The 22,336-nt window shown below is 40.5% G+C and overlaps 1 protein-coding gene and 1 pseudogene across 1 annotated transcript; both read left to right on the top strand.

Moving 5' to 3' along the window:
* Positions 1–4,207: 4,207 nt before the first annotated feature.
* On the top strand, positions 4,208–7,283 carry LOC143440632 (zinc finger and SCAN domain containing protein 4C-like). Its single transcript, XM_076927422.1, is given in 6 exon segments — positions 4,208–4,603; positions 6,082–6,128; positions 6,130–6,227; positions 6,294–6,542; positions 6,545–7,213; positions 7,216–7,283. Coding segments are annotated over 6 exon segments (1,527 nt in total).
* A 939-nt stretch (positions 7,284–8,222) lies between these two features.
* On the top strand, positions 8,223–21,819 carry LOC143440554 (RNA-binding protein EWS-like; annotated as a pseudogene).
* The last annotated feature ends 517 nt before the right edge of the window (positions 21,820–22,336 follow it).

The following is a 22,336-nucleotide window of genomic DNA, read 5'->3' as shown; positions in this document are numbered from 1 at the left end:
GTAAATGAAATGTGACATTATTCTATGAATAGAAGAATAAGAAGAAAGGGGAAGGAGAAGGCAAAGGAGGAAGAGGAGGAGGAAGATGAGGAGGAGGAGAAAGATGAGGAGGAGGAAGATGAGGAGGAAGAGGAAGATGAGGAGGAGGAAGATGAGGATGATGATGAGGAGGAGGAGAAAGATGAGGAGGATGAGGAGGATGAGGAGGAGGAAGATGAGGATGAGGAAGATGAGGAGGAAGAGGAGGAAGAGGAGGAAGAGGAGGAATGGGAAGGGGAGGAGGATGGAGAGAGGGAGGGGGAGGATGAAGAAAAAGAGATGAAGAAGAAGAACAACAACAATGACAACATCAACAAGAACAAGAAAAAGAACAAAAATCACATAAATAAACAAAATTCTGTCACAGATGGTTTCAGGGTTTTCTTTTTATTATTTGTAATTTTTTTATTTTTATTGGATATTTTATTTATTTACATTCCAAATGTCATCCACTTTCCCCATTATCACTCTCTAGACACTCCTTTTCCTATGCTCCCTCTAACTTTTTACTATTATATCATTTTAATTACATCCAATTATTAAGGTCAGTTCTAGGTTTAGGAACTAGAAATACAATAGATGCAAATAGTCAAGGAACAAGCAAGACAAAAAACACAAATAGTCAAAGAACAAGCAAGGCAATGACAGTAAACACTTCATCATAGTCTTATAAATGCTTCCAGGAAAGAGAAAATGGAAAAAACAGCACATGTAACATAGAACATAACTTGACTCAACAGTGAAAAAAATTCTGTTTTACAGATGTGATGATCTATCAAAAGAACACGGCACGGTGTACAGTATTTCCCAAAATCTACCTGCCCCTCTTTGAAAAGATAGTTATTTTTGTTCTTCATCTAATTTTAAGTTATTCTGGTGTTTCTCATTCTAAAGTACCACAAAACAATAATTTCATTAAAAATATTGAAAATGAATAAATAGCAACATCAAAATCACATTGAAGCAAAGATATATTCTTAAACACATATACAGATGGTTCTCAGCTTACATTTTCATTCAGAGTTTAAAAAAATTAAATCCATTGATCACAAATGTTGTTCAAAGAAAACTAATCAACTCTTGAAATCTCCCCATAATTGTGATGAAGATTCTCTCAAGCTCCCATCACACACTCCCATATACAAACACACACACACACACACACACACACACACACACACACACAATTTCCATACTCAAGAGCACAAAAGAGGAGCCTACCTCTTTCTTCAGTGAATTTCAAGGGTGTTTCCTGGAAGCACTGGGAAGTAGTGCGGTCTGGGCCTCTTCAATGATTCATCTGGGGGTCTGTTTGAAATGGCATCTTAGAGTGTCTTCCTTCAATGAGTAAGTTACAGATGCTAATTAATATCAGAATGTGATTGGTTCTGATCACCTGTGTCTGGTTAGGGCAACTCAAAAATTTCTAGGTCCAGGATAGCCAGTTAGCCTAAGAGGATCTGTAAGGCCCCCACAAAGGGAGGACCTCACCCAAGCCTCGGGAATTTGCTGCTGCCCCAATAACTGTAAGACACAGAACTTGATGTAATCAGCAAGAGGCATATTTTAATCAGTACACTGAGGTCAAGACCTGTAGCCCACCCAGGGGCAGTGGGGTCTGATCCTGGGCCTTTGGAAACAGAGAGTATTTAAAGGCAAAAACCACAATTCAGGGGGAAACCACAACCCAGGAGGAGTTAGGGAGGGCTATTGGAGAGCACCTGTGGAAAGTCCCAGCCCATTCAGTTTGTGACAGGGTACAAGGAACAGGCTATTCTCTAAGAGCCTATATGTCATCTATCTTGTGGTCAGCCAAGTTCCTGGTATCCAAGGCTTATGGGCATGAGACCCTATTTGTTCCTGGTCTCCAGCACGCTAACTTGAACTCTCAGTTCAAACCCTATTCAATCTATCTTATGGTCAGTTTTTAGTTCCTGGTACCCATAGCGCTTGGTCATGCTGTCCTGAACTCCCAGCTCTGAACTCTTATCTTATTTATTTTGTCTTGTGTATAGCTAGTTTCCTAGGACCCAGAATGCAGAACAAGCTGATCTGCACTCTTGACTCCATCTGTGGAGAGTTTTAAAATTTTTAAACTCTTTCAGATCAAGGTCAGCTTATGAGAACAAATAATGTCTAACCAGAGCAACAAATACAAGCAAGCACATAATACAGAGGAAAGACACCTTTTCCTGCTAATTGAGCCAAAGATGAAAACCAAACTCAGCCCCAGCTCTGTATCTCATTGGCAATGCTTGATTGCTTGATGTTTCCCTGGAAGGAAAATACTTCCTGAGCAAGGATGGAAAAGCACTGTAGTGAAAAGGAACAGTGCCACATTGAAAAGGAATGCAAGATTAAAATGTATCTCCCATGACTTCTGATCCTGTGTTCTTTTAAATGGTTCTTTCCAAATTTGGTAAAAATTCCTAGTCTCCAGAGGGCTGTAGATCATATTGTTTCAGTGAACACTGTCAAAACCTTGACAGTAGAATCAGGCAGAAGTCAGGAGGCAATCAGGATGTATCAGTAGCATTATACAGAAAAGACAGAAGCTGAATGAAAAAGCTCATCTCTACCAGTATAGAAGAGCATGTGTTTCATTTGGGGAAAATGTGATGCATGATGGTTATCACATGAGGAGTGTAGTATGGTAAAAGTGGGGTAGATCTTGTCATCTCTTTTCTTTCTGTTTTCTCTCTCTCTCTCTCTCTCTCTCTCTCTCTCTCTCTCTCTCTCTCTCTCTCTCTCTCTCTCTCTCTCTGTGTGTGTGTGTGTGTGTGTGTCTGTGTGTGTGCATGTGTATGTTCCTGTGTGTGTGTGAGTGTTGGTTTGTTGTTTATCAGGGTTCTCTAGAGTCACAGAACTTATGGAATGGCTCTGTATATTAGACAATTTATTGTAATGACATCTGGGCTGTAGGCCAAGTAATCTCACAAGGGGCATTTGTGAATGGCAAGTCTAAGAATATGATAGTTGCTCAGTCCCACAAGGATAGGTATTTCACCTGTTCATCTGTCCTTCCTTAAGACATAGGTACCAAAAGATAGGCTGGCAAGTAGGCAAAGAAGAGTGAGTTTTCCTTCTTCCAATGTTCTTATGCAGGCCTCCAGCAGAAGGTTAATCTTTGTCCTGTCCAGCAGGGTATTAAACAGAGGTCTGGGGAGGTCACCTGAAACAAAGCAGGGGAAACAGGTAAAGAAACAAAGAACCACAGTTTTTATTAAAAGTAATTTTTACTTTTTCACACAGGGGTTATATACACAAAAAGGCAAGATATGGGGAAGGGGATGAAGCAGGAGTGTAGGTGTTCAGGGGGAGTACAGATATCTTCCAGAACAGAGTATCAGCTTGGTGAAGTTTAAGGGGACAGATCACTATGACTCTGCCTATGATTCACTTGTCCTTATCTAAGTTGGTACTATCCAAGGCTACCCAAGGTAGACTTCCCTTCTTAATGGTTTTGAGTGTGTGACTGTGTGTTTGTGTGACTGTGTGTATGTGTGTGTGCTATTTGTGGACTTGGGAGAATCTTCATCAAAATTAAGGGTAGATCTCAGTTGTGGAATATTGTCTTTTGGAAGCTTCACTGATCAATCAGTTGATTTTTGAAAGCTCTAAAGGAAAGTCTAGGTTGGTAACCATCAAGGTACTTGTATGAGTATTTGATTGCTTCCTTGTGAGTTTGATATTACTTGTCATTCATTTTAAATATTTCCTTGTGAAAGTAGTATTCTCTGAGACTGTAAAATGAGACACCAGGGTGAAATTTAAAATTTGAGAAAAAGCAAAATAACTCCAAATTTTCCAAGGGGGAGCCAGGTTGTATTGCTGTGTTTTTATGATCTTATGACAGGTCTATCCATCCTAGACACAGGACTTTCTTGATAGCCTCAAGTTCTTTTCTGGTGTTTTGTGCATTTCCCCTTCCCAGCAAGCAGGTTTGTAGGACTACAATGAAACTTTTATTGTCAAGAACCCATAAAACCAACTCTGACCCACATCTCAGTTGTTTTATGTTTCTTTGTCTTAACATTAATTATGTATTTCCTCCTTTTTGAAATTCACAGTTTTTACAGTACATCCACCCACTGTTTGTATTGACCCTAAAGTCACACAGCAGATACTAAACTGTCATCGTTGATTCTTTCTGACCATTGTCACCAAAATGGCTTCACAGTTTAGAGAATCCTTTAAGCACAATACACCAGCAAAAGACCTTCAGGCAGACAGTTTAGGGTTTATTCCAACTCAGAGTTCTGGTGTGCAGTGGGCAGAAGACATCTATAACTCACCAAGTACTCAGCCCATCTTTTCAACAAGCAACAATGGCTGCTGGGCAAAGCAGGAGCTGCAGAATCTCTGGGAGACATTTACCTCATGGTTGCAACCAGAAAAGCGAAGTAAGAAGCAGATGATTTCTCAACTGGTCTTGAAGCAGTTTCTCCTCACTGGGCACTGCAAGGACAAGTTTGCCTTGATGGAGAAGTGGAAAGCTAGTGGTGGAAACATGCAGAGATTCATGGAGAATCTGACTGATGAGTGCTTGAAGCCTCCTGTCATGGTGAGTACATGGGGGGCTTACTAGGGAGTAAAGGCAGGATCATTTGTGTTTGGGGGAAAGTAAGGGGTTGTTGTTTTTGTCTTTCACTGATTGCTTGATTGTGTTTTTTTTGATTGGTTTTCTTTTCCAGTGAGATTGCATTTTCCAAACAAAAACTATGTATAGTGAAGAAAATTTATAGCTCCAAATTGCCATGCGTACAGCAGAAAGGAACCTATTAGATTTGATTGTCATAAATATATCTACTTCATTTACATGTTAGCAGAGAGACTGAGAAATTGATATATGGAGAAATTAAGGATGTAAAAGAGAAACTTGTCTGTGGGGCATGACCTGTTCAGGAGGTGCTTACAGTGTCATCATGATTATTATGTTAGGTCCTGTCCCACACACTTAAAACAAGGTTTGGAGGTTTGGAACACTAGCCTGGGTTCCCAGGAACTAAATGGTAAAAACTGGGGATCCCAAATTGTCTATCACATGTCATACGGTTCTCTGTCTAATAAAATGAGGTGTCAGAATGGTAAAGTTCTGATATTGAAATATGGTTGGCACATGTATAATAAACACTGCCATAACCATAAGAATTTCCTTGATGAATAATGGTGCTTCAGTCCAAATATTCAAATTTGGACAGAGTTAATATAGATTTAAAATTATGTTGGATATTTTCTCAAAGCCTTGTGTGATTTGCATAATTTTTAGTCATTGAAAGAAATGGCTAAGTAGCTAAAAATATTCAACCACATTATATACACATTCCTACACATCAATTAAAAATGCTTCTTATTATTTCATATATTTTCTTTGGATTTTGATTGGTTTAGTTTTATGGTTCATTTCATGGTTGCTTGCTTGCTTGTATTTGTGATTTGCAACATGGTTTCCTTAAGTAGTCCTCCTTGGCCTTGGAATCAGAGGAACTACCCACCCTCTTCTTCTCAAGTGCTAGGTTAAATGTTTTAAACACACCTTGCAAGGTACACATTATACTGTATATACCCATTGAGTTTTACTTTAAGTTTAAAATATCATGATGGGAAGTACATACTGAGTACACCACTCTCATAATATCCAGTCATGTTCCTGAGAGCAGGCCTTGTGCTTCTTTGAGAAACTACACTTAAAAAAAAAAAAAAAAGACAGGGTAAAGTTAGGCCAATCTGAAAACATGGGATGGCCACTTTAAAAAAGGCTTATCCTCCTTCAATGTGTTGACCAGTTAAGGAATCTATGGTGGGCAGAGCTCACAGGAACACAACTTTGTATTTTTCTAGGGACAGTGACTCAACATTTGAAAACACAGTATCTATAGTGACTTTAGAAATCAGAATTTATGATCGTCAGGAAAAGGTGATTAGACATAAGGACTAGACAAATGATCTAATCAATGGTCCAGTCTTCCTATGCTAGCAGGTTGTGGGTAGGTATCTCAATCCACAGACTCATGGACAAGGGAAACCTGACTTTGTTTGCAGGTCCATGTCTCCATGCAAGGACAAGAGGCCTTGTTTTCTGAAAACGTCATTAAAAGAAGTCATCACGCTTTTGAAAAAACAGCAGTCAGCAACAAGACCAACACCAGAGAATGCAAAGATGCCAGTAGACATCACACTGACCACAGGTTAGTAGGTACCTGGACAGAAGAGGCATGTTTTGAGGGGATCCTTTTTTAGGTACATTTTCATAGATTGTCTTCTTTCCAAAGGACAAGAAAACAGTGAAAATGAATGCAATACTTCTTGGAATTTTACTGAAGTAAATGTTGATGACGGCTGTACAGGAAATGAAAACAACTCCCTTCTTATTATCCAGAAAGAGCAGTATCCTGAGCATGAAGAGGGACATGTTTTTTCTCAATTCCCTCAAGGTGGCAGAAGAGCAAGTCAAGGCAACTCCAGCCATCATGTAGAGTTCCTGAGTACTCCTACTACTGCAGATGTCCCATGAAGGCACATCCAATGGTTTTCTCCAGAAGAAACATCTCTGAAGACAGGAAAGATTGCTATAACACTTCCAGAAATGATACTCAATTAAACAGTGGTGATGATATTCCCAGGAACAAGATGGACTCCCTTTTCATTAACCAGAGAATGCATCATCCTGAGCCTGAGATGGCAGATGTTTCTTATGGGGTTCCTCAGGCTTCTAAAAGTCAAGGAACATCCACATGCCAGCAAGAGTCACTTGAGGAATCTTTTTCTGAAGAAGACCCTAAGGAGGTACCAGGGTTTCTCTCCAGGCCAGAGCAGTCTACCTCTAAGCCTGTCCTACTCTGTCAGAATCATGAGGCAAACTCACCATGTGAAAGTCATCAAAAGAGATTCCATAGAGATCTCAAACCATTCAAGTGTGAAAAATGCCCTAGGAGGTTCAAATATGCCTGTAACCTTTCATCCCATCAGAAAACTCACCTGAATAAGAGGTCATTGGTCTGTGTCACCTGTCAGAAAATATTCAAACGAGTCTCCGACCTCTGAACTCATGAGATCATACACAAGCCAGAGAAGCCTTTCATATGCAGCACATGTCCAAGGTCCTTCAGCCACAAGACCAACCTGAAGGCTCATGAGAGGATTCACACAGGAGAAAAGCCTTATGCCTGTCCCCTATTAGCAGGTGTTTCTGCCAATCATCTACATTCCACCGTCACCTGAGGAATTACCACAAATCTGACTGAACTATGGAACATCCTTACCAGAGGCTGGTAGGGTTTCTACCTCAGTATGTCATCTGCAAACAAAAAAGAGTGTAGCTACTAAACTGTTCTTATCCAATAAAGATATAACATACAACTTGTGGATTGACATTTTTATATGTTATTTTATAGTTTGTGTGTGTGTGATTGTTTATCTGTATTTCCTTAGTTCCACAGCATAAGTTGACAATAGCATTCTTTGCTATTAATTCTTAATAGCAAAGTTATTTCTTGCTTACAGCCAGTGTCTTTCTTATTGGTAGCTTTATACACCAGTCTTTCTGGCACTAGAGTTTCCAAACATTCTCTGGTCTCTACCTGCATTCTGTATAGTGGTCCTGACAGAAACCCGCCATTTCCTCTAAATTGTTCTACCTGTTGGGGTTTCAATCCCAAGTCTGAGGCTTGTATGTTGAATGCATTGCCCTCTCAGATATCTTTCATCTCATATGTATTGCTTACAGTTCATGAATATTTCTCCACAGTAGTACAAGTACATACCAAGAAGAATCAAAAATAAAAAATCAACAGTCACTCACAGTGGTTTGGAGGAGCTTCCCCTACCCATTCCATTATGGTTCCCTCAACACTGCATAGCTCTGGTTTCAAGAGCAATCATCCACATACCACCATCACGGGAAGAATTACCACTATTAGTCACTTGGGTCGTGGAGCAGGTTTTATGGAAGCTTGCCTCACATGACAAAAAATAGCTGACAAAAGCAAGTCTTTTTCCATGAATAACTTCCAGAAAAATAATATATCAAGAATGTTAAGTGGAATAAGAGTCATGTAGAGAAACAGGATTCTGTGCAGATTCGAAGACAGCAAATGTAGGCTCACTGAGTTGTTGGGATCTGAGTATGTGTTTATGATTTTTCTGAGTCAACTAAGTTCCCATATCAGGTAGAAACGTTGAGGATGCATTATGACTTTGCCTTGATATACCTGGTGCAACCTTTCAGCAGCCAATCAGAAGGCTTCAGTTTTGATTGTATAGAATTTCCTCAGGTGGCCTGAATGCCAATACAAGTTATGCATTTACTCACAGAGGATTTTATTTTTAACAAACCGTTTGTGGACACAGTCCCCATTATTTTGTTCTCTAACCCCTTTGGATATGGCATGGTCTGTGGTCTTTCTTGTCCTAGTGATATTGGGTGATTTAGGTTCTCATTGTTTCAACATTAACTCTTCTTGAATTGTAGTTTGGGATATAATTTTGTGGGAACAAGTTCTGTGGTGGACTGCAGCAGGATCCCGGATGGGATTTCCATGCCATTGTGTCCCACGTACACACAGCCTTGGTGAGGGAGTAGAGGTTGTGTCGGGAAGTCGGGAAGACTTTGGGTCCCAATAGATACTAGAAAGTCTGGTTTCAAAGGCTGGAAACTTGGTGAAAGGCCCCAGAAGACACGTGGAGTCCAAGAGTTCAAAGCTTTAATGTTCATGGCAAATGTGGATGGTGTGCCCGCCTCCATAAAAGCCACAGGGAGCTGGCTTAAATAGGGAGGAGGAAAGAAATCGAACTTAATTGAGCTATACCCCAGGCCTTTAGATAACTCATGACTATGGACATCTCCAGGATGAGGCCTGTTAGTCACTCCCTCCATCTATAGCCATAGATGGTGACAAAAAATCTTCTCTGGTTGGTGCTACTGAGCCAAACATGCCTGTAAGGCACAGGTTAATGAGAGATGTGGACCCCATGTAGCAGCCTGGATTCTGGGAGCATGGCTGAATGCCTGCCATTTCTCCCATGGGGAGTCGGGGTCCAAAGACCCATACCCACCCAAGAACCAAGACATCTTTCCAGGGCCGGACATATTTTAGCCTTTTATCTTTTGAGATTATACCCTTTACATTACTACAGAATTGTAGATTGGCTTCGGTGCCTTTTACAAATAAAGTTCCATTCTAAGGTTAGTGTTTAAGCCCTGAACAGGTAAGCATTGGAGGTAGAATTAAGCTGATAATAGTGTGATTGTAGATATCAGGGAGCATTCCTCCAGTACTTGCACATGGAATCTGTCAGCAGGAATGTTAGAAGTTCAATCATTTCCTGGTACTGGAAGTTTACGATGCCAACACAGCTCATATGATACCTTTCCGAAGGACAAATAACAAACAAACAAACACCACATCCACCACCAAAAAACAAAAAACAAAACAAAACAAAGGAAAACAAACAAAAAAACCAACCCACACAAACCTCAGGAAATGGAGATACAATCCTTTAATCCCAGCAGTGTATATAGGCAAAGGCAGAAGCAGGGGCAAGGACAGGGACAGGGGAAAGAACAGATCTTTGACTCTGTGGCCAACTTTCAACAGCAGGCTTCTGAACCTGTGTGATGAAACCGCATTGTAACTAGATGACATGTTCATAGGGTTAAATGTCAGATATTTACATTGTGTTTGATAAAACTTGCACAATTGCAATTATGAAGTGTGGGGAGCCGACAGAAGATGGATATCATCCTTGCAGCCATCTTGAGCCATATACCCTGATAAGAGATTTGATTACAATAGCCTACAATAGCTGAGCACACTCTGATAACATCTTGTTTTAGATACCCAGGAACTTCCCTTGGCTGTTTGAGACTTAAAGCTGTGATTTAGAGCCCAGACTTAAAGGCTTGGCTTAGAGATCAGATTTAGAGACAAGGCCTAAGGGCATGACTTAGAAGTGTGGCTTAGAAATGAGACATATAAAAGGCAAGAGGCAGACAGAAGAGTTCAGTACAACTTGGAACTAGGAATTATTTTAAAGAGTACAACTTAGAGAACAACTTGGAGTAGAAATTAGGCACTTGAGTCTTGGCACTTGGAGGAAGAGCTTGGAATTAGACATTAGGCACTTAGCACTTATAAGAAGAACTTGGAACTTGGAGGCACTAAGAACTAGGAACTAGGGACTAGGAACTCAAGACTTGGGACTTGGAGAGAAGAAGAGAGACTAAAGAATAAATGGGATTGAATCACACTCTGTCTGGTCTCCAGTCTTCGAGTCCATCCTCACTCTCTCTCTTGCTGAACCCCGACCCGAAGGCTGGAGCAGCTTGGGGTAGTGTGGACTCTAACAACTTAGCCCCCAAGGTTTTTGGCAGTGCGGGTCCCAACATTGACAGAATGGTCCAAGACATTTTGGCCCCCAAACGTGGGGTAGTGCAGTTCTCAACATTTCTGGCCCCCAAGTATGGAGCAGCTCAGGCTGCAACATTTATGAAGTAGCAACAAAACTGTCATTCAGGTTGAGGGACACCACAGCACTAATTTGAATGTTGAGAACCACTGTTCAAGAGGTTGAGACAGAAGGTTTTAAATGGCTGGAATATAAATAAATAAATTAATTAATAATAAAAAGAGTAACAAGATTTTAGATAGACTGTGTTGGAACAGGCCTTTAATCCTAGCAGAGGATCGGCTAGCACTCCCCTTCTGCCCCTCGCCCCTCTTCCGGATCTGAGGCCTGGACAAGACCTCTGCCCGGCCTGTTGGTGTGTGGACCCCTGACCCTGCCAGAGACATTCTGGAGGCTCCAGGGATCCCACAGCCAGAGTTAGGTAGGAAAACCCACATACTGCCCTGAGCCCATAGCTGGGTGCTGTGAGTGCTCAGATTCCAGCAGATACCTCCCACTCCCGCCCCTGCTGGCTAGCACCCCCCCTTCTGCCCATCTACTGGATCTGAGGCCTGGACCAGACCTCTGCCAGGTCTGCTGTTGTGTGGACCCCAGATTCCGCCTGAGACATACTGGAAGGTCCACTCAACCCAGAGCCACAGAGGAACAACTGAACTCAGAGCATTAGACAACATATCCTGAGATATCCAAGAGGAGACACTGCACCCAGAACAGCAGACACCTAGCTGGACTGCCACCTTGGAGGCACCATATCCTGAGGCATCCTAGAGGTACCACTGTAATCAGTGCAGCTGGAAAAAATCACAGAGACATCTGGACCCCTAGAAGATCAGACACAAGCAAGATAACAGGAAAGGCAGGCTTCAATCAGAAACAGAAGTACAGGTAGCACTAGAATTAACCAGAAGGCAAAAGGCAAGCACAAGAACATAAGCAACAGAAACCAAAGTTACATGGCATCATCAGAACCCAGTTCCCCCATCAAAGCAAGCCCTGAACACCCCATCACACCAGAAAAGCAGGATTCAGAACTAAAATCACTTCTCATGATGATGATGGAGGACTTTAAGAAAGACATAAATAACACTCTCAAAGAACTTAAGAGAACACTGGTAGACAGATAGAAACTCTTAAAGAGGAAACACAAAAATCCCTTAAGGAATTGCAAGAAAATGCAACCAAACGGGAGAAGGAATTAAACAAAACCATGCAGGATCTAAAAATGGAAGTAGAAACAATAAAGAAATCACAAAGGGAGAATACCCTGGAGATAGAAAACAAAAAAAAAAAAAAAAAAAAAAAAAAAAAAAAAAAAAAAACCAAAAAAAAAAAAAAAAAAAAGATGAGGAGTCACAGACACAAGTATTACCAACAGAATACAAGAGATGGAAGAGAGAATCTCATGTGCAGAAGATGCCATGGAAAATATTGACACAATTGTCAAAAAATGCAAAATACAAAAAGCTACTAACCCAAAATATACAAGAAATCCAAGACACAATGAGAAGGCCAAACCTAAGGATAATAGGTATAGATGAGGGAAAAGATTCCCAACTTAAAGGACCAGTAAATATCCTCAATAGAGGAAAACTTCCCTAACCTAAAGAAAGAGATGTCCATAAATATACAAGAAGCTTACAGAACTCCAAATAGTTTAGACCAGAAAAGAAATACTTCCCGCCAGAAAGAAATACTTTCAAAACATCAAATGTACAAAACAAAGAAAAAATACTAAAAGCAGTAAGGGAAAAAGGCAAAGTAACATATAAAGGCAGACCTATAAGAATTACACCAAACTTCTCACCAGAGACCATAAAAGCCAGAAGATCCTGGACCGATATCATACAGACCCTAAAAGAACACAAATGCCAGACCAGACTACTATAGCCAGCAAAACTGTCAATCATTATTGATGGAGAAACCAAAATATTCCATGACAAATCCAAATTTACACAGTATCTCAACACAAATCCAGCACTTCAAAGGATAATTGGTGGAAAACTCCATCACAAGGAAGAAAACTACAACCTAGAAAAAGCAGGAAAGTAATCTTCCAAAAACTGTAAAAGAAGGTAGCTACACAAACATATCTCCACTGCCAATAACAAAAATAACAGGAAACAACACTCATTTTTCCTTAATATCTCTTAATATCAATGGACTCAATTCTCCAGTAAAAAGACATAGACTATCAGACTGGATATATAAACAGGACCCAACATTTTGCTGCATTCAGGAAACACACCTCTGTGGAAAAGACAGACACTACCTCAGAGTAAAAGGTTGGAAAACAATCTTCCAAGCAAATGGCCCCAAGAAACAAGCTGGAGTAGCGAATCTAATATCAAATAAAATCAGTTTTCAACCAGAAGTAATCAAAAAAGATAAAGAAGGACACTTCATATTCATCAGAGGAAAAATCTACCATGAGGAACTCGCAATTCTCAGCATCTATGTCACAAATGCAAGGGCACCCACATACATAAAAGAAACTAAAGCTTAAAGCATACATTGCACCCTACACAATAATAGTGGGAGATTTCAACATCTCACTCTCAGCTACGGACAGATCATGGAAACAGAAACTAAACCGAGACACAATGAAACTAACAGAAGTTATGAACCAGTTGGACTTAACTGACATCTATAGAACATTTCATCCTAAAACAAAAGAATATACCTTCTTCTCAGCACCTCATGGTACATTCTCCAAAATAGACCTTATAATTGGTCACAAAACAGGCCTCAACAGATACAAAAAGATTGAAATAATCCCTAGTACCTTATCAGACCACCATGGACTAAAACTTGTCTTTGACATGGACAAAAACAACAGAAAGCCCACATATACTTGTAAACTGAACAATGCTCTACTCAATGATAACTTGGTCAAGGAAGAAATAAAGAAAGAAATTAAAGACTTTTTAGAGTTAAATGAAAATGAGGACACATCATATCAAAACTTGTGGGACTCACTGAAAGCAATACTAAGAGGAAAAATCATAGCTCTAAGTGCTCACAAAAAGAAATTGGAAAGAGCATACATTAACAACTTGACAGCAAACCTGAAAGTGTTAGAACAAAAAGAAGCTAGTATACCCAAGAGGAGTAGACAGCAGGAAATAATCAAACTCAGGGCTGAAATCAACCACATTGAAACAAAAAGAACTATACAAAATATCAACAAAACCAGGAGCTGCTTCTTTGACAAAATCAACAAGATAGACAAACCCTTAGCCAGACTAACCAAAGGGCACAGAGACAGCATTCAAATTAATAAAATCAGAAATGAAAAGGGAGACATAACAACAGAAACAGAGGAAATTAAAGAAATCATCAGATCCGACTACAAAGGCCTATACTCAACAAAATTGGAAAATCTTGATGAAATGGACAATTTTCTAGATATATACCAGGTACCAAAGTTAAAGGAGGAGCAGATAAACCATCTAAACAGTCTCATAACGCCTAAAGAAATAGACACAGTCATTAAAAATCTTCCCACCAAAAACTGTCCGGGGCCAGATGGTTTCAGTGCAGAATTCTTTCAGACCTTCAAGGAAGACCTAATACCAATCCTCTCCAAGCTATTCCATCGAATAGAAACAGAAGGAACACTACCCAATTACTTCTATGAAGCTACCATTACACTCATACCTAAACCACAGAAAGACCCAACAAAGAAAAAGAACTACAGACCAAACTCTCTTATGAATATTGATGCAAAAATACTCAATAAAATTCTCGAAAACCGAATCCAACAACACATCAAAACGATTATCCATCAAGATCAAGTAGGCTTTATCCCAGGAATGCAGGGATGGTTCAATATTCGGAAATCCATCAGTGTAATCCACTACATAAATAAACCCAAAGAAAAAAAACACATGGTCATCTCACTAGATGCTGAGAAAGCATTTGACAAAATTCAACATCCCTTCATGTTAAAAGTCTTGGAAAGATCAGGAATTCAAGGCCCATACCTAAACATAGTAAAAGCAATATACAGCAGCCAGTAGCCAACATCAAACTAAATGGAGAGAAACTTGAAGCAATCCCACTAAGATCAGGTACTAGACAAGGCTGCCCACTCTAACCTTACCTATTCAATATAGTACTGGAAGTCCTAGCTAGAGCAATTAGACAACAAAAGGTAGTCAAAGGGATACAGATAGGAAAGGAAGAAGTCAAAATTTCACTATTTGCAGATGATATGATAGAGTATACTTAAGTGAACTTAAAACTTCCACCAGAGAACTCCTAAACCTGATAAACAACTTTAGCAACGTGCTGGATATAAAATCAACTCAAACAAATCAGTAGCCTTCCTCTATTCAAAAGATAAACAGGCTGAGAAGGAAATTAGGGAAATGACACCCTTCAGAATAGCCACAAATAAAATAAAATATCTTGGAGTGAATCTAACAAAGCAAGTGAAAGATCTGTATGACAAGAACTTCAAGTCTCTGAAGAAAGAAATTGAAGAAGATCTCAGAAGATGGAAAGATCTCGAATGCTCCTGGATTGGCAGGATTAACTTAGTAAAAAAATGGCTATCCTGCCAAAAGCAATCTAGAGATTCAATGCAATCCCCATCAAAATTCCAAATCAATTCTTCATAGAGATAGAAAGAGCAATTTACAAATTCATTTGGAATAAAAAAAAAAACCTAGGATAGCAAGAAGTATTCTCAACAATAAAAGAACTTCTGGGGAAATCACCATTCCAGACCTCAAACTGTACTACAGAGCAGTAGTGATAAAAACTGCATGGTATTGGTACAGAGACAGACAGGATGATCAATGGAATAGATTTGAAGACCCAGAAATGAACCCTCACACCTACGGTCACTTTATCTTTGACAAGGGAGCTAAATCCATCCAGTGGAAAAAGGACAGCATTTTCAACAAGTGTTGCTGGCTCAACTGGAGATCAACATGTAGAAGAATGCAAATTAATCCATTCTTATCCCCCTGCACAAAGCTCAACTCCAAGTGGATAAAGGACCTTCACATAAAGCCAGATACACTGAAACTATTAGAAGAGAAGTTGGGGAAGACCCTTGAATACCTAGGCACAGGGGAAAAGTTCCTTAACAGAACATCAATGGCTTATGCTCTAAGATCAAGAATCGACAAATGGGACCTCATCAAATTGCAAAGCTTCTGTAAGGCAAAGGACACTGTCAACAAGAAAAAACGGCAACCAACAGATTGGGAAAAGATCATTACCAATCCTACATCCGATAGGGGGCTAATATCAAATATTTACAAAGAACTCAAGAAATTAGATGCCAAACAACAAAATAACCCCATTAAAAAATGGGGTACAGAGCTAAACAAAGAATTCTCAACTGAGGAAACTCGAATGGCCGAGAAGCACCTTAAGAAATGCTCAACATCCTTAGTCATCAGGGAAATGCAAATCAAAACAACACTGAGATGCCACCTCACACCAGTCAGAATGGCTAAGATCAAAAACTCAGGTGATAGTAGATGCTGGCGAGGATGTGAAGAAAGAGGAACACTTCTTCATTGTTGGTGGGGTTGCAAGCTGGTACAACCACTCTGGAAGCCAGTCTGGCGGTTCCTCAGAAAAATGGACATAGCACTACCTGAGGACCCAGCTATACCACTCCTGGTCATATACCCAGAAAATGCCCCAACAAATAACAAAGACATATGCTCCACTATGTTCATAGCAGCCTTATTTATAATAGCCAGAAGCTGGAAAGAATCCAGATGCCCTTCAACAGAGGAATAGATACAAAAGATGTGGTACATTTACACAATGGAATATTACTCAGCTATTAAAAATAATGAATTCGAGTAATTCTTAGGTAAATGGATGGAACTAGAAAATATCATCCTGAGTGAGGTAACCCAATCACAAAAGAACACACATGGTATTTACTCACTGATAAGAGGAGATTAGCCCAAAAATTTGAAACAACAAAGATTCAACTACCAGATGACACGAAGCTCATGAAGAAGAAAGAACAAGTGAGGATGCCTAGGTCTTTCTTAGAAGGAGTAACTAAATACCCAAGGGAGCAAATATGGAGAAAAAGTGTGGGACAGAATCTAAGGAGAGGTTGTATGGAGACCATTCCACCTGGGTATTCATTTCATGGGCAGTCACCAAAAATAGACGCTGATAGGGAGGTCAGGATGGGAAAGCTGACAGCAGCCTGATAATGCTGTCTCCTTAGAGGTCCCCCAGAGTCTGACATACCCAGAGACAGATACTAGCAGCTATCCATTAAACTGATCAAAGGTTCCCAATGGAGGAGTTAGAGAGTAAACTGAAGGAGCCTTAAGGGCTGGTGGCCCCATGAGGAGAGCAACAATACCAACCAGCCAGAGCTCCCCAGGGTCTAAACCACCAGCCTAGGAGCACATATGGAGAGACACATGACTCCAGCTGTATATGTAGGGGAGGATGGCCTTGTTGGGCATAGGTGGGAGACAAGATCATTGGTACCTTGAAGGCTGAGCACTGAGGGGGCTGGGGAATCTGAGGGTGGGGAGGGGGGCTGGTGGGTAGGTGGGTAAACACCCTCATAGAAGCAGGAGGAGGGGGGATGGGATAAGGGGTTCCTGGGTGGTGGGGGAAATGCGGTAAGGGGATAAAATTTGAAATGTAAATATATCCAATAAAGAGGGGAAAAAAAGAAAAGCTGTTAGAACCAACATTCTTAATAAAATGTCAGTCCTCTTTAAAAAAAAAAAACTATCTTGATACTAAAATTTGTTTTGAGAATTGTATATTGCAGAATGATCAGCCTTGGTGTATCTACTCAACAAGCAAGCTGGGCAGACCTGCTCAAACCTCTGAGGTCCGGGAATTCCATCTGGATGCAGTGAAGGCACAGTATCAGAGGCTTGTCAATTTGCTCTTCCCCCCCATTCCTCTTCTAATATCTCAATGCCCATAATCAGCTTGAAGAAGCTAATGAAGAGTCAGTGCCCCTATTCCCTGGACTTGAGGACTAAGATAGTAAATGTTGGGCTGTCTTTCTAGGGAAAAGTAGTGGTTTTGTGGGAATAGAGAGGATTAGCTAGGATTTATTGCATAGCCATAACCTATTAGTAGAAATCTGTATAATTAGTATCAAGATGAAGATATAAATTCTTAAATGGCACCAATTTACTTTGATTACAAATTTTAAGGTTTTCATTGGCATGAGCTTCTTAGTGATATAAGAGTGAGATGAATATTGTTACTCTCATAGGCATTGTACCAGTATAACACATTTAGGAACACAAGGCTTAGACCCAGTCCTTCTTTAAATTTTTTAACTGATTTGAGATGGTCAGCCTGTGAGTTAAGGGACTATAGCAAATTCATGACTTGGAGTTTATTATAAGGGTGTTCTCTATGTTTTATTTAGAAATAGCTGAGTGGAGTTAACAGGCAACAGTCCAGATTACCTTACATGGATAGTTGGTTTTCAAAACATCAGAAATCCTTAGAATTGACATGACAAACATTTCTGTATTAATCTTCATTTTCATTAGAGACCTGTCTGCTCCTGACAGCTTCCTATATTGAATTCTAAGAAGAAATTTACCATCCTTGGTGTTACTCCAGTTGTGGTGAGACAGCCACTAGACAAGAATTGCCTCTTTCCTTCTACAGACAAATTACTGTCCAGAAAAGGACACACTTGCAGAATAGTCGACTGATTATATCTGCCTAGACAGAGTAATCAGCCCTTAATAATTCTGCAGCACTAAGGTCTGTCAGATGATCTTGGGCCAGAAGGCAGAAGAACAGATGCTCCAACGTTCTGAAGTAGAGGGAGTGTCCAGGTGTTCAGAGGTCTCTATAAACTGGCTAAGTTTTAGAAGCTATGCTTTGTGCTTCCCACAATTATAGTTAACTCAGTCATTCTGGGTTTCTGACAGGGTTGAAAACTTATAGCTATTTACCTTGAGAGAAAAGATTTGAGTGGATGGTCCTCAGCTGACATTCATCCTAAAGCCAGGTTCAGAACTAAATGTTTTAGTTAGGATAGATGACAGAGGTGCTGGTTAGTCAACAAAAGGATGGACTGGTTATTAGGACTATCTTGTACCTCACTGGTACAAATTGGCACAATTATGCTCTAATTGTATTTTGTGAGAAAAGTTTCACTTTAACAGGAAGGGTGATATGTAGGAGGAGCTAAGGTGGGAGGAGTACTGAGAGGAAGAAAAGGAGTAAGAAGAGGAGAAGAAGAAGGAGAGGAGAAGCTAGGTGATGAAAGAGAGAAAGAGCAGGGAGACAGGGAGGCAGATGTTTATGTATCTCCACCAGTCAAAGATAGTTGATATATCTAGGTTGGGTAGTGGGTTACACCTCTGATTGAACAATACCAAACTTATAAAGCCTATGATTAACATTTTTTAAAAAATGTATAAATGCAAAAAGGAAAAGAGGGCATGGGATAGGGGTTTTCTAAGGGGGGGAATGGGGAAAGGGGATGGCATCTGAAGTGTAAATAAAATATCTAATAAAAAAAATCCTTGCAGAGGAGTTAGTGGCAGAAAGATCTCTGAGTAGAAACCAGTCCTGTCAACACACCAATTTCCAGGTCATGCAAGGCTACACAGAGAAACCCTGTTTTGCAGGGAATATAGAGGTTAGGAATAATAGTTTTTAAACAATAATACCTACCTTTTTAGTTTGGAAAGATCCATGAAAGGAATCGTTCACATCTGTCTCTTTGAATTTTTCCCTTCTATTACCATGATGTTACTTGAACCCTTGGTGTAGGGAATGATATAGATATCACATTTATGACTGGGCATGACAGAGACATTCATTCTCTACAGTTTGCTTAGTTTCATAGCCACCTTCACAGCACAAAGAAATTTTTCTGAAGAGTTGCTAGTGTCACATTTATCTGTAGATGAAATAGTTTAAAGAGTACATTAATGCTATGCCCATTTAGAAGAGTTAAGTCATTCATTATTGTTGGGGCCTCTGAGGAACCCTACAGTTGACTCCTGGCCTGATTTGTAGCATGAGACTTTCTGAAAGGCAGTGCCTCTCAACCAGTGTATCATAACATTTGGAGAACACATTTTTCCTCTGTTTTTAAAACTTCACAACTATGGGGGAATCTGTGAGGGAGGTGAACATTGAGAGAACAGGGAGGAAAGAAAAAAAAAACTGCTTTCACAGATTACAGTACCTGTAGCCACACTGCAGTCCAGCGAGGCTACAATGCCTATACAGCCCAGCCAACTCAAGGATATGCACAGACAACCCAGGCATATGGGCAACAAAGCTATGAGACCTTTGAACAGCCTACTGATGTCTGCTATATCCAAGCTCAGACCACTGCCACCTATGGGCAGACTGAATATGCAACTTCTTATCAACAGCTTCCCACCGGTGATACCATTCCAACTGAGCCCCGGCATACAGCCAGCCTGTCGAAGGATATGGCACTGGGTCTTATGATTCTACCACTCATACAATCACCAAAATGTAGGCTTTTTATGCAGCTCCATCTGCATATTGCACCCAGCCTTCCTACCCAGCCTATGTCCAGCAGCCAGCAGCCACTACACCTACAAGACCACAGGATGTTAACAAGCACAGAGAGACTAGTCAATCTCAATCTAGCACAGGGGTGTTATTATCATCCCAGCTTAGGCTATGGACAGAGTAACTAAAGTTATCCCTGAGAGCTACCCCAGGCAGCCAGTCACTGCACCTCCATCACATGGTCCGACCAGCTACTTCTCTTCACAGCCAAGTAACTATAATCAGAGCAGTTAATTTCAGCAGAACACCTATGGAAAGCAGAACAGCTATGGACAGAAGAGTAGCTATGGCCAACAAAGCAGTCACAGGCAGCAGACTCCCATTAGTTATCCCCACTCAGACTGGATCCTATAGCCAGGCTCCAAGTCAATATAGCAAACAAAGTAGCAGCAATGGGCAGCAGTGTTAATTCTGACTGCACCACCCCAGTAGCATGAGTGTTTATGGACAGAAGTCTAGAGAATTTTGTGAACCATGAGAGAACCAGAGCTTAAGTGGCCCTGATAACAGGGGGAGGGTAAGAGGGGGACTTGATCATGAAGGCATGAGCAGAGGTGGGTAGGGAGGAGGACACGATGGAATAAGCAGAGCTGAAGATGGAAGTAGCTTCAATAAGTCTGTTGGACCCATGAATGTAGGACCAGATCCTGACCTAGGCCTTCCTATGGAACCTAATGAAGACTCTGACAACAGTGCAATTAATGTACAAGAATTAAATGACCAGTAATGACAATGAGACTCTGAATGATATGGCAGCTGTTTTTAAGCAGTGTGGGATTATCAAAATGAACGAGAAAACTGGACAACCCATGTTCCATATCTACCTGGATAAGGATACAGGAAAGTCTAAAGGTGATGCCACAGTGTCCTATGAAGAACCACCAACTTTCAAGGCTGCCATGGAATGGATTTTCAAAGATTTGAAATGAATGATTTTCAAAGAAGCAAAGTTAATGTTTCTCTTGCCTGAAAGAAGCCTCCAATGAACAGCATTTTGATATCTACTGGAAAGCCCTTAATGCCCAAAGACCTGGTTATAGAGAGTACTTGACTTTTGCCAACTGTTTGTCCATCATCTCAAAAGGCATTCCAGAGACACTGTCAGATTATGGATTTAAGATTTCCTGAATGATATTGAATGTAAGTTAATCAACTATATTTATCAAATAACCAGGGGAATGTCACTTTATGCAACGTGCATACCGAGTTGCTTCCAATTAATCACAATCAGCCCCAGTAACTACAGGTGGATAATGCTTAAACACAGAGCCACCAAGTATGTTGGACCCTTCTGCTCAGAAGGCTGGCTTGTTCATCTCTTTCTAAGTATCATGACTCCAGTAAGAGTGTCAGGTCCCAGATACAACAAAAATGTGACTAACCGAATGAATTACAAGTACTGCTCATGGTTTACTCGTGGAAATGTGGGAACTACACTCGATATGTTTTTACTATCTTTCTCTGGTGTCTTGTGTCTGGGTCTTATGGACTGTTCAAGTGTCTACATGATGAGTATCCTCTACAAACAAGAGACAAGTCAAGCATATCCATAGTTCTCAGCACGTTCTAAATGCTTCACTTGAAAACAGAGCCATCCAAACTGTGCTTATCCCAGTGTGCACTTTTGTCATCTCTTACTTGTTCTTCTCCATTGTGGCTGTCTTTACATCCTATTCTAAATACCCAATGCTATTGGGAGTAAGTGTATTTACATTTCTATAAATATGCTTTCCAATATTTTGCTCCTTTGTTCTCATCACCAAGATCAAGCTTGGTTTTAGTGTCTTTTTATCCTGCCTTTGTAAGAGAAAGCCTCGGCCATGTACAACATGAGCCCTGGAGCCCATAAATCTTGTCTTTTGTCTTATACCTTGGCATATTCTTTTTTGTTTTGTTAATCCCTTACAACTTTAATTGATCTTTTATTTGTTAATTGGGTATTTTATTTATTTACATTTCAAATGTTGTCCCCCTCTTTGTCTCCCCTCTGCAAACACGCCAGCCCACTCCCCTTCCCTTTTGACTCTAACAGGGGTTCCCCCAGCACCTATCCACTCTTGACTCACCCCTGTAACATCCTCCTATGCTGGGGCATCAAGCCTCCACAGAACCTAGGACCTTCCCTCCCACTGATACCAGATAAGGCAGTCCTCTGCTACATATGTAGGTGGAGACATGAAGTCATCTATGTATACTCTTTGCTTTGTAGTTTAGTCCCTGGGAGCTCTGGGGGGTCAGGTTAGTTGATATTATTGTTCTTCCCATGGGGTTAAAATTGCCTTCAATTCCTTCAGTCCTTCCCCTAACTCTTCCACTGGGATCCCTTGTATCAGTCTGGTGGTTGGCTGTG

Source organism: Arvicanthis niloticus, chromosome 30 (genome assembly GCF_011762505.2).
Source record: "Arvicanthis niloticus isolate mArvNil1 chromosome 30, mArvNil1.pat.X, whole genome shotgun sequence".
Lineage (NCBI taxonomy): Eukaryota > Metazoa > Chordata > Mammalia > Rodentia > Muridae > Arvicanthis > Arvicanthis niloticus.
This window is presented reverse-complemented; position numbering and strand designations above follow the sequence as displayed.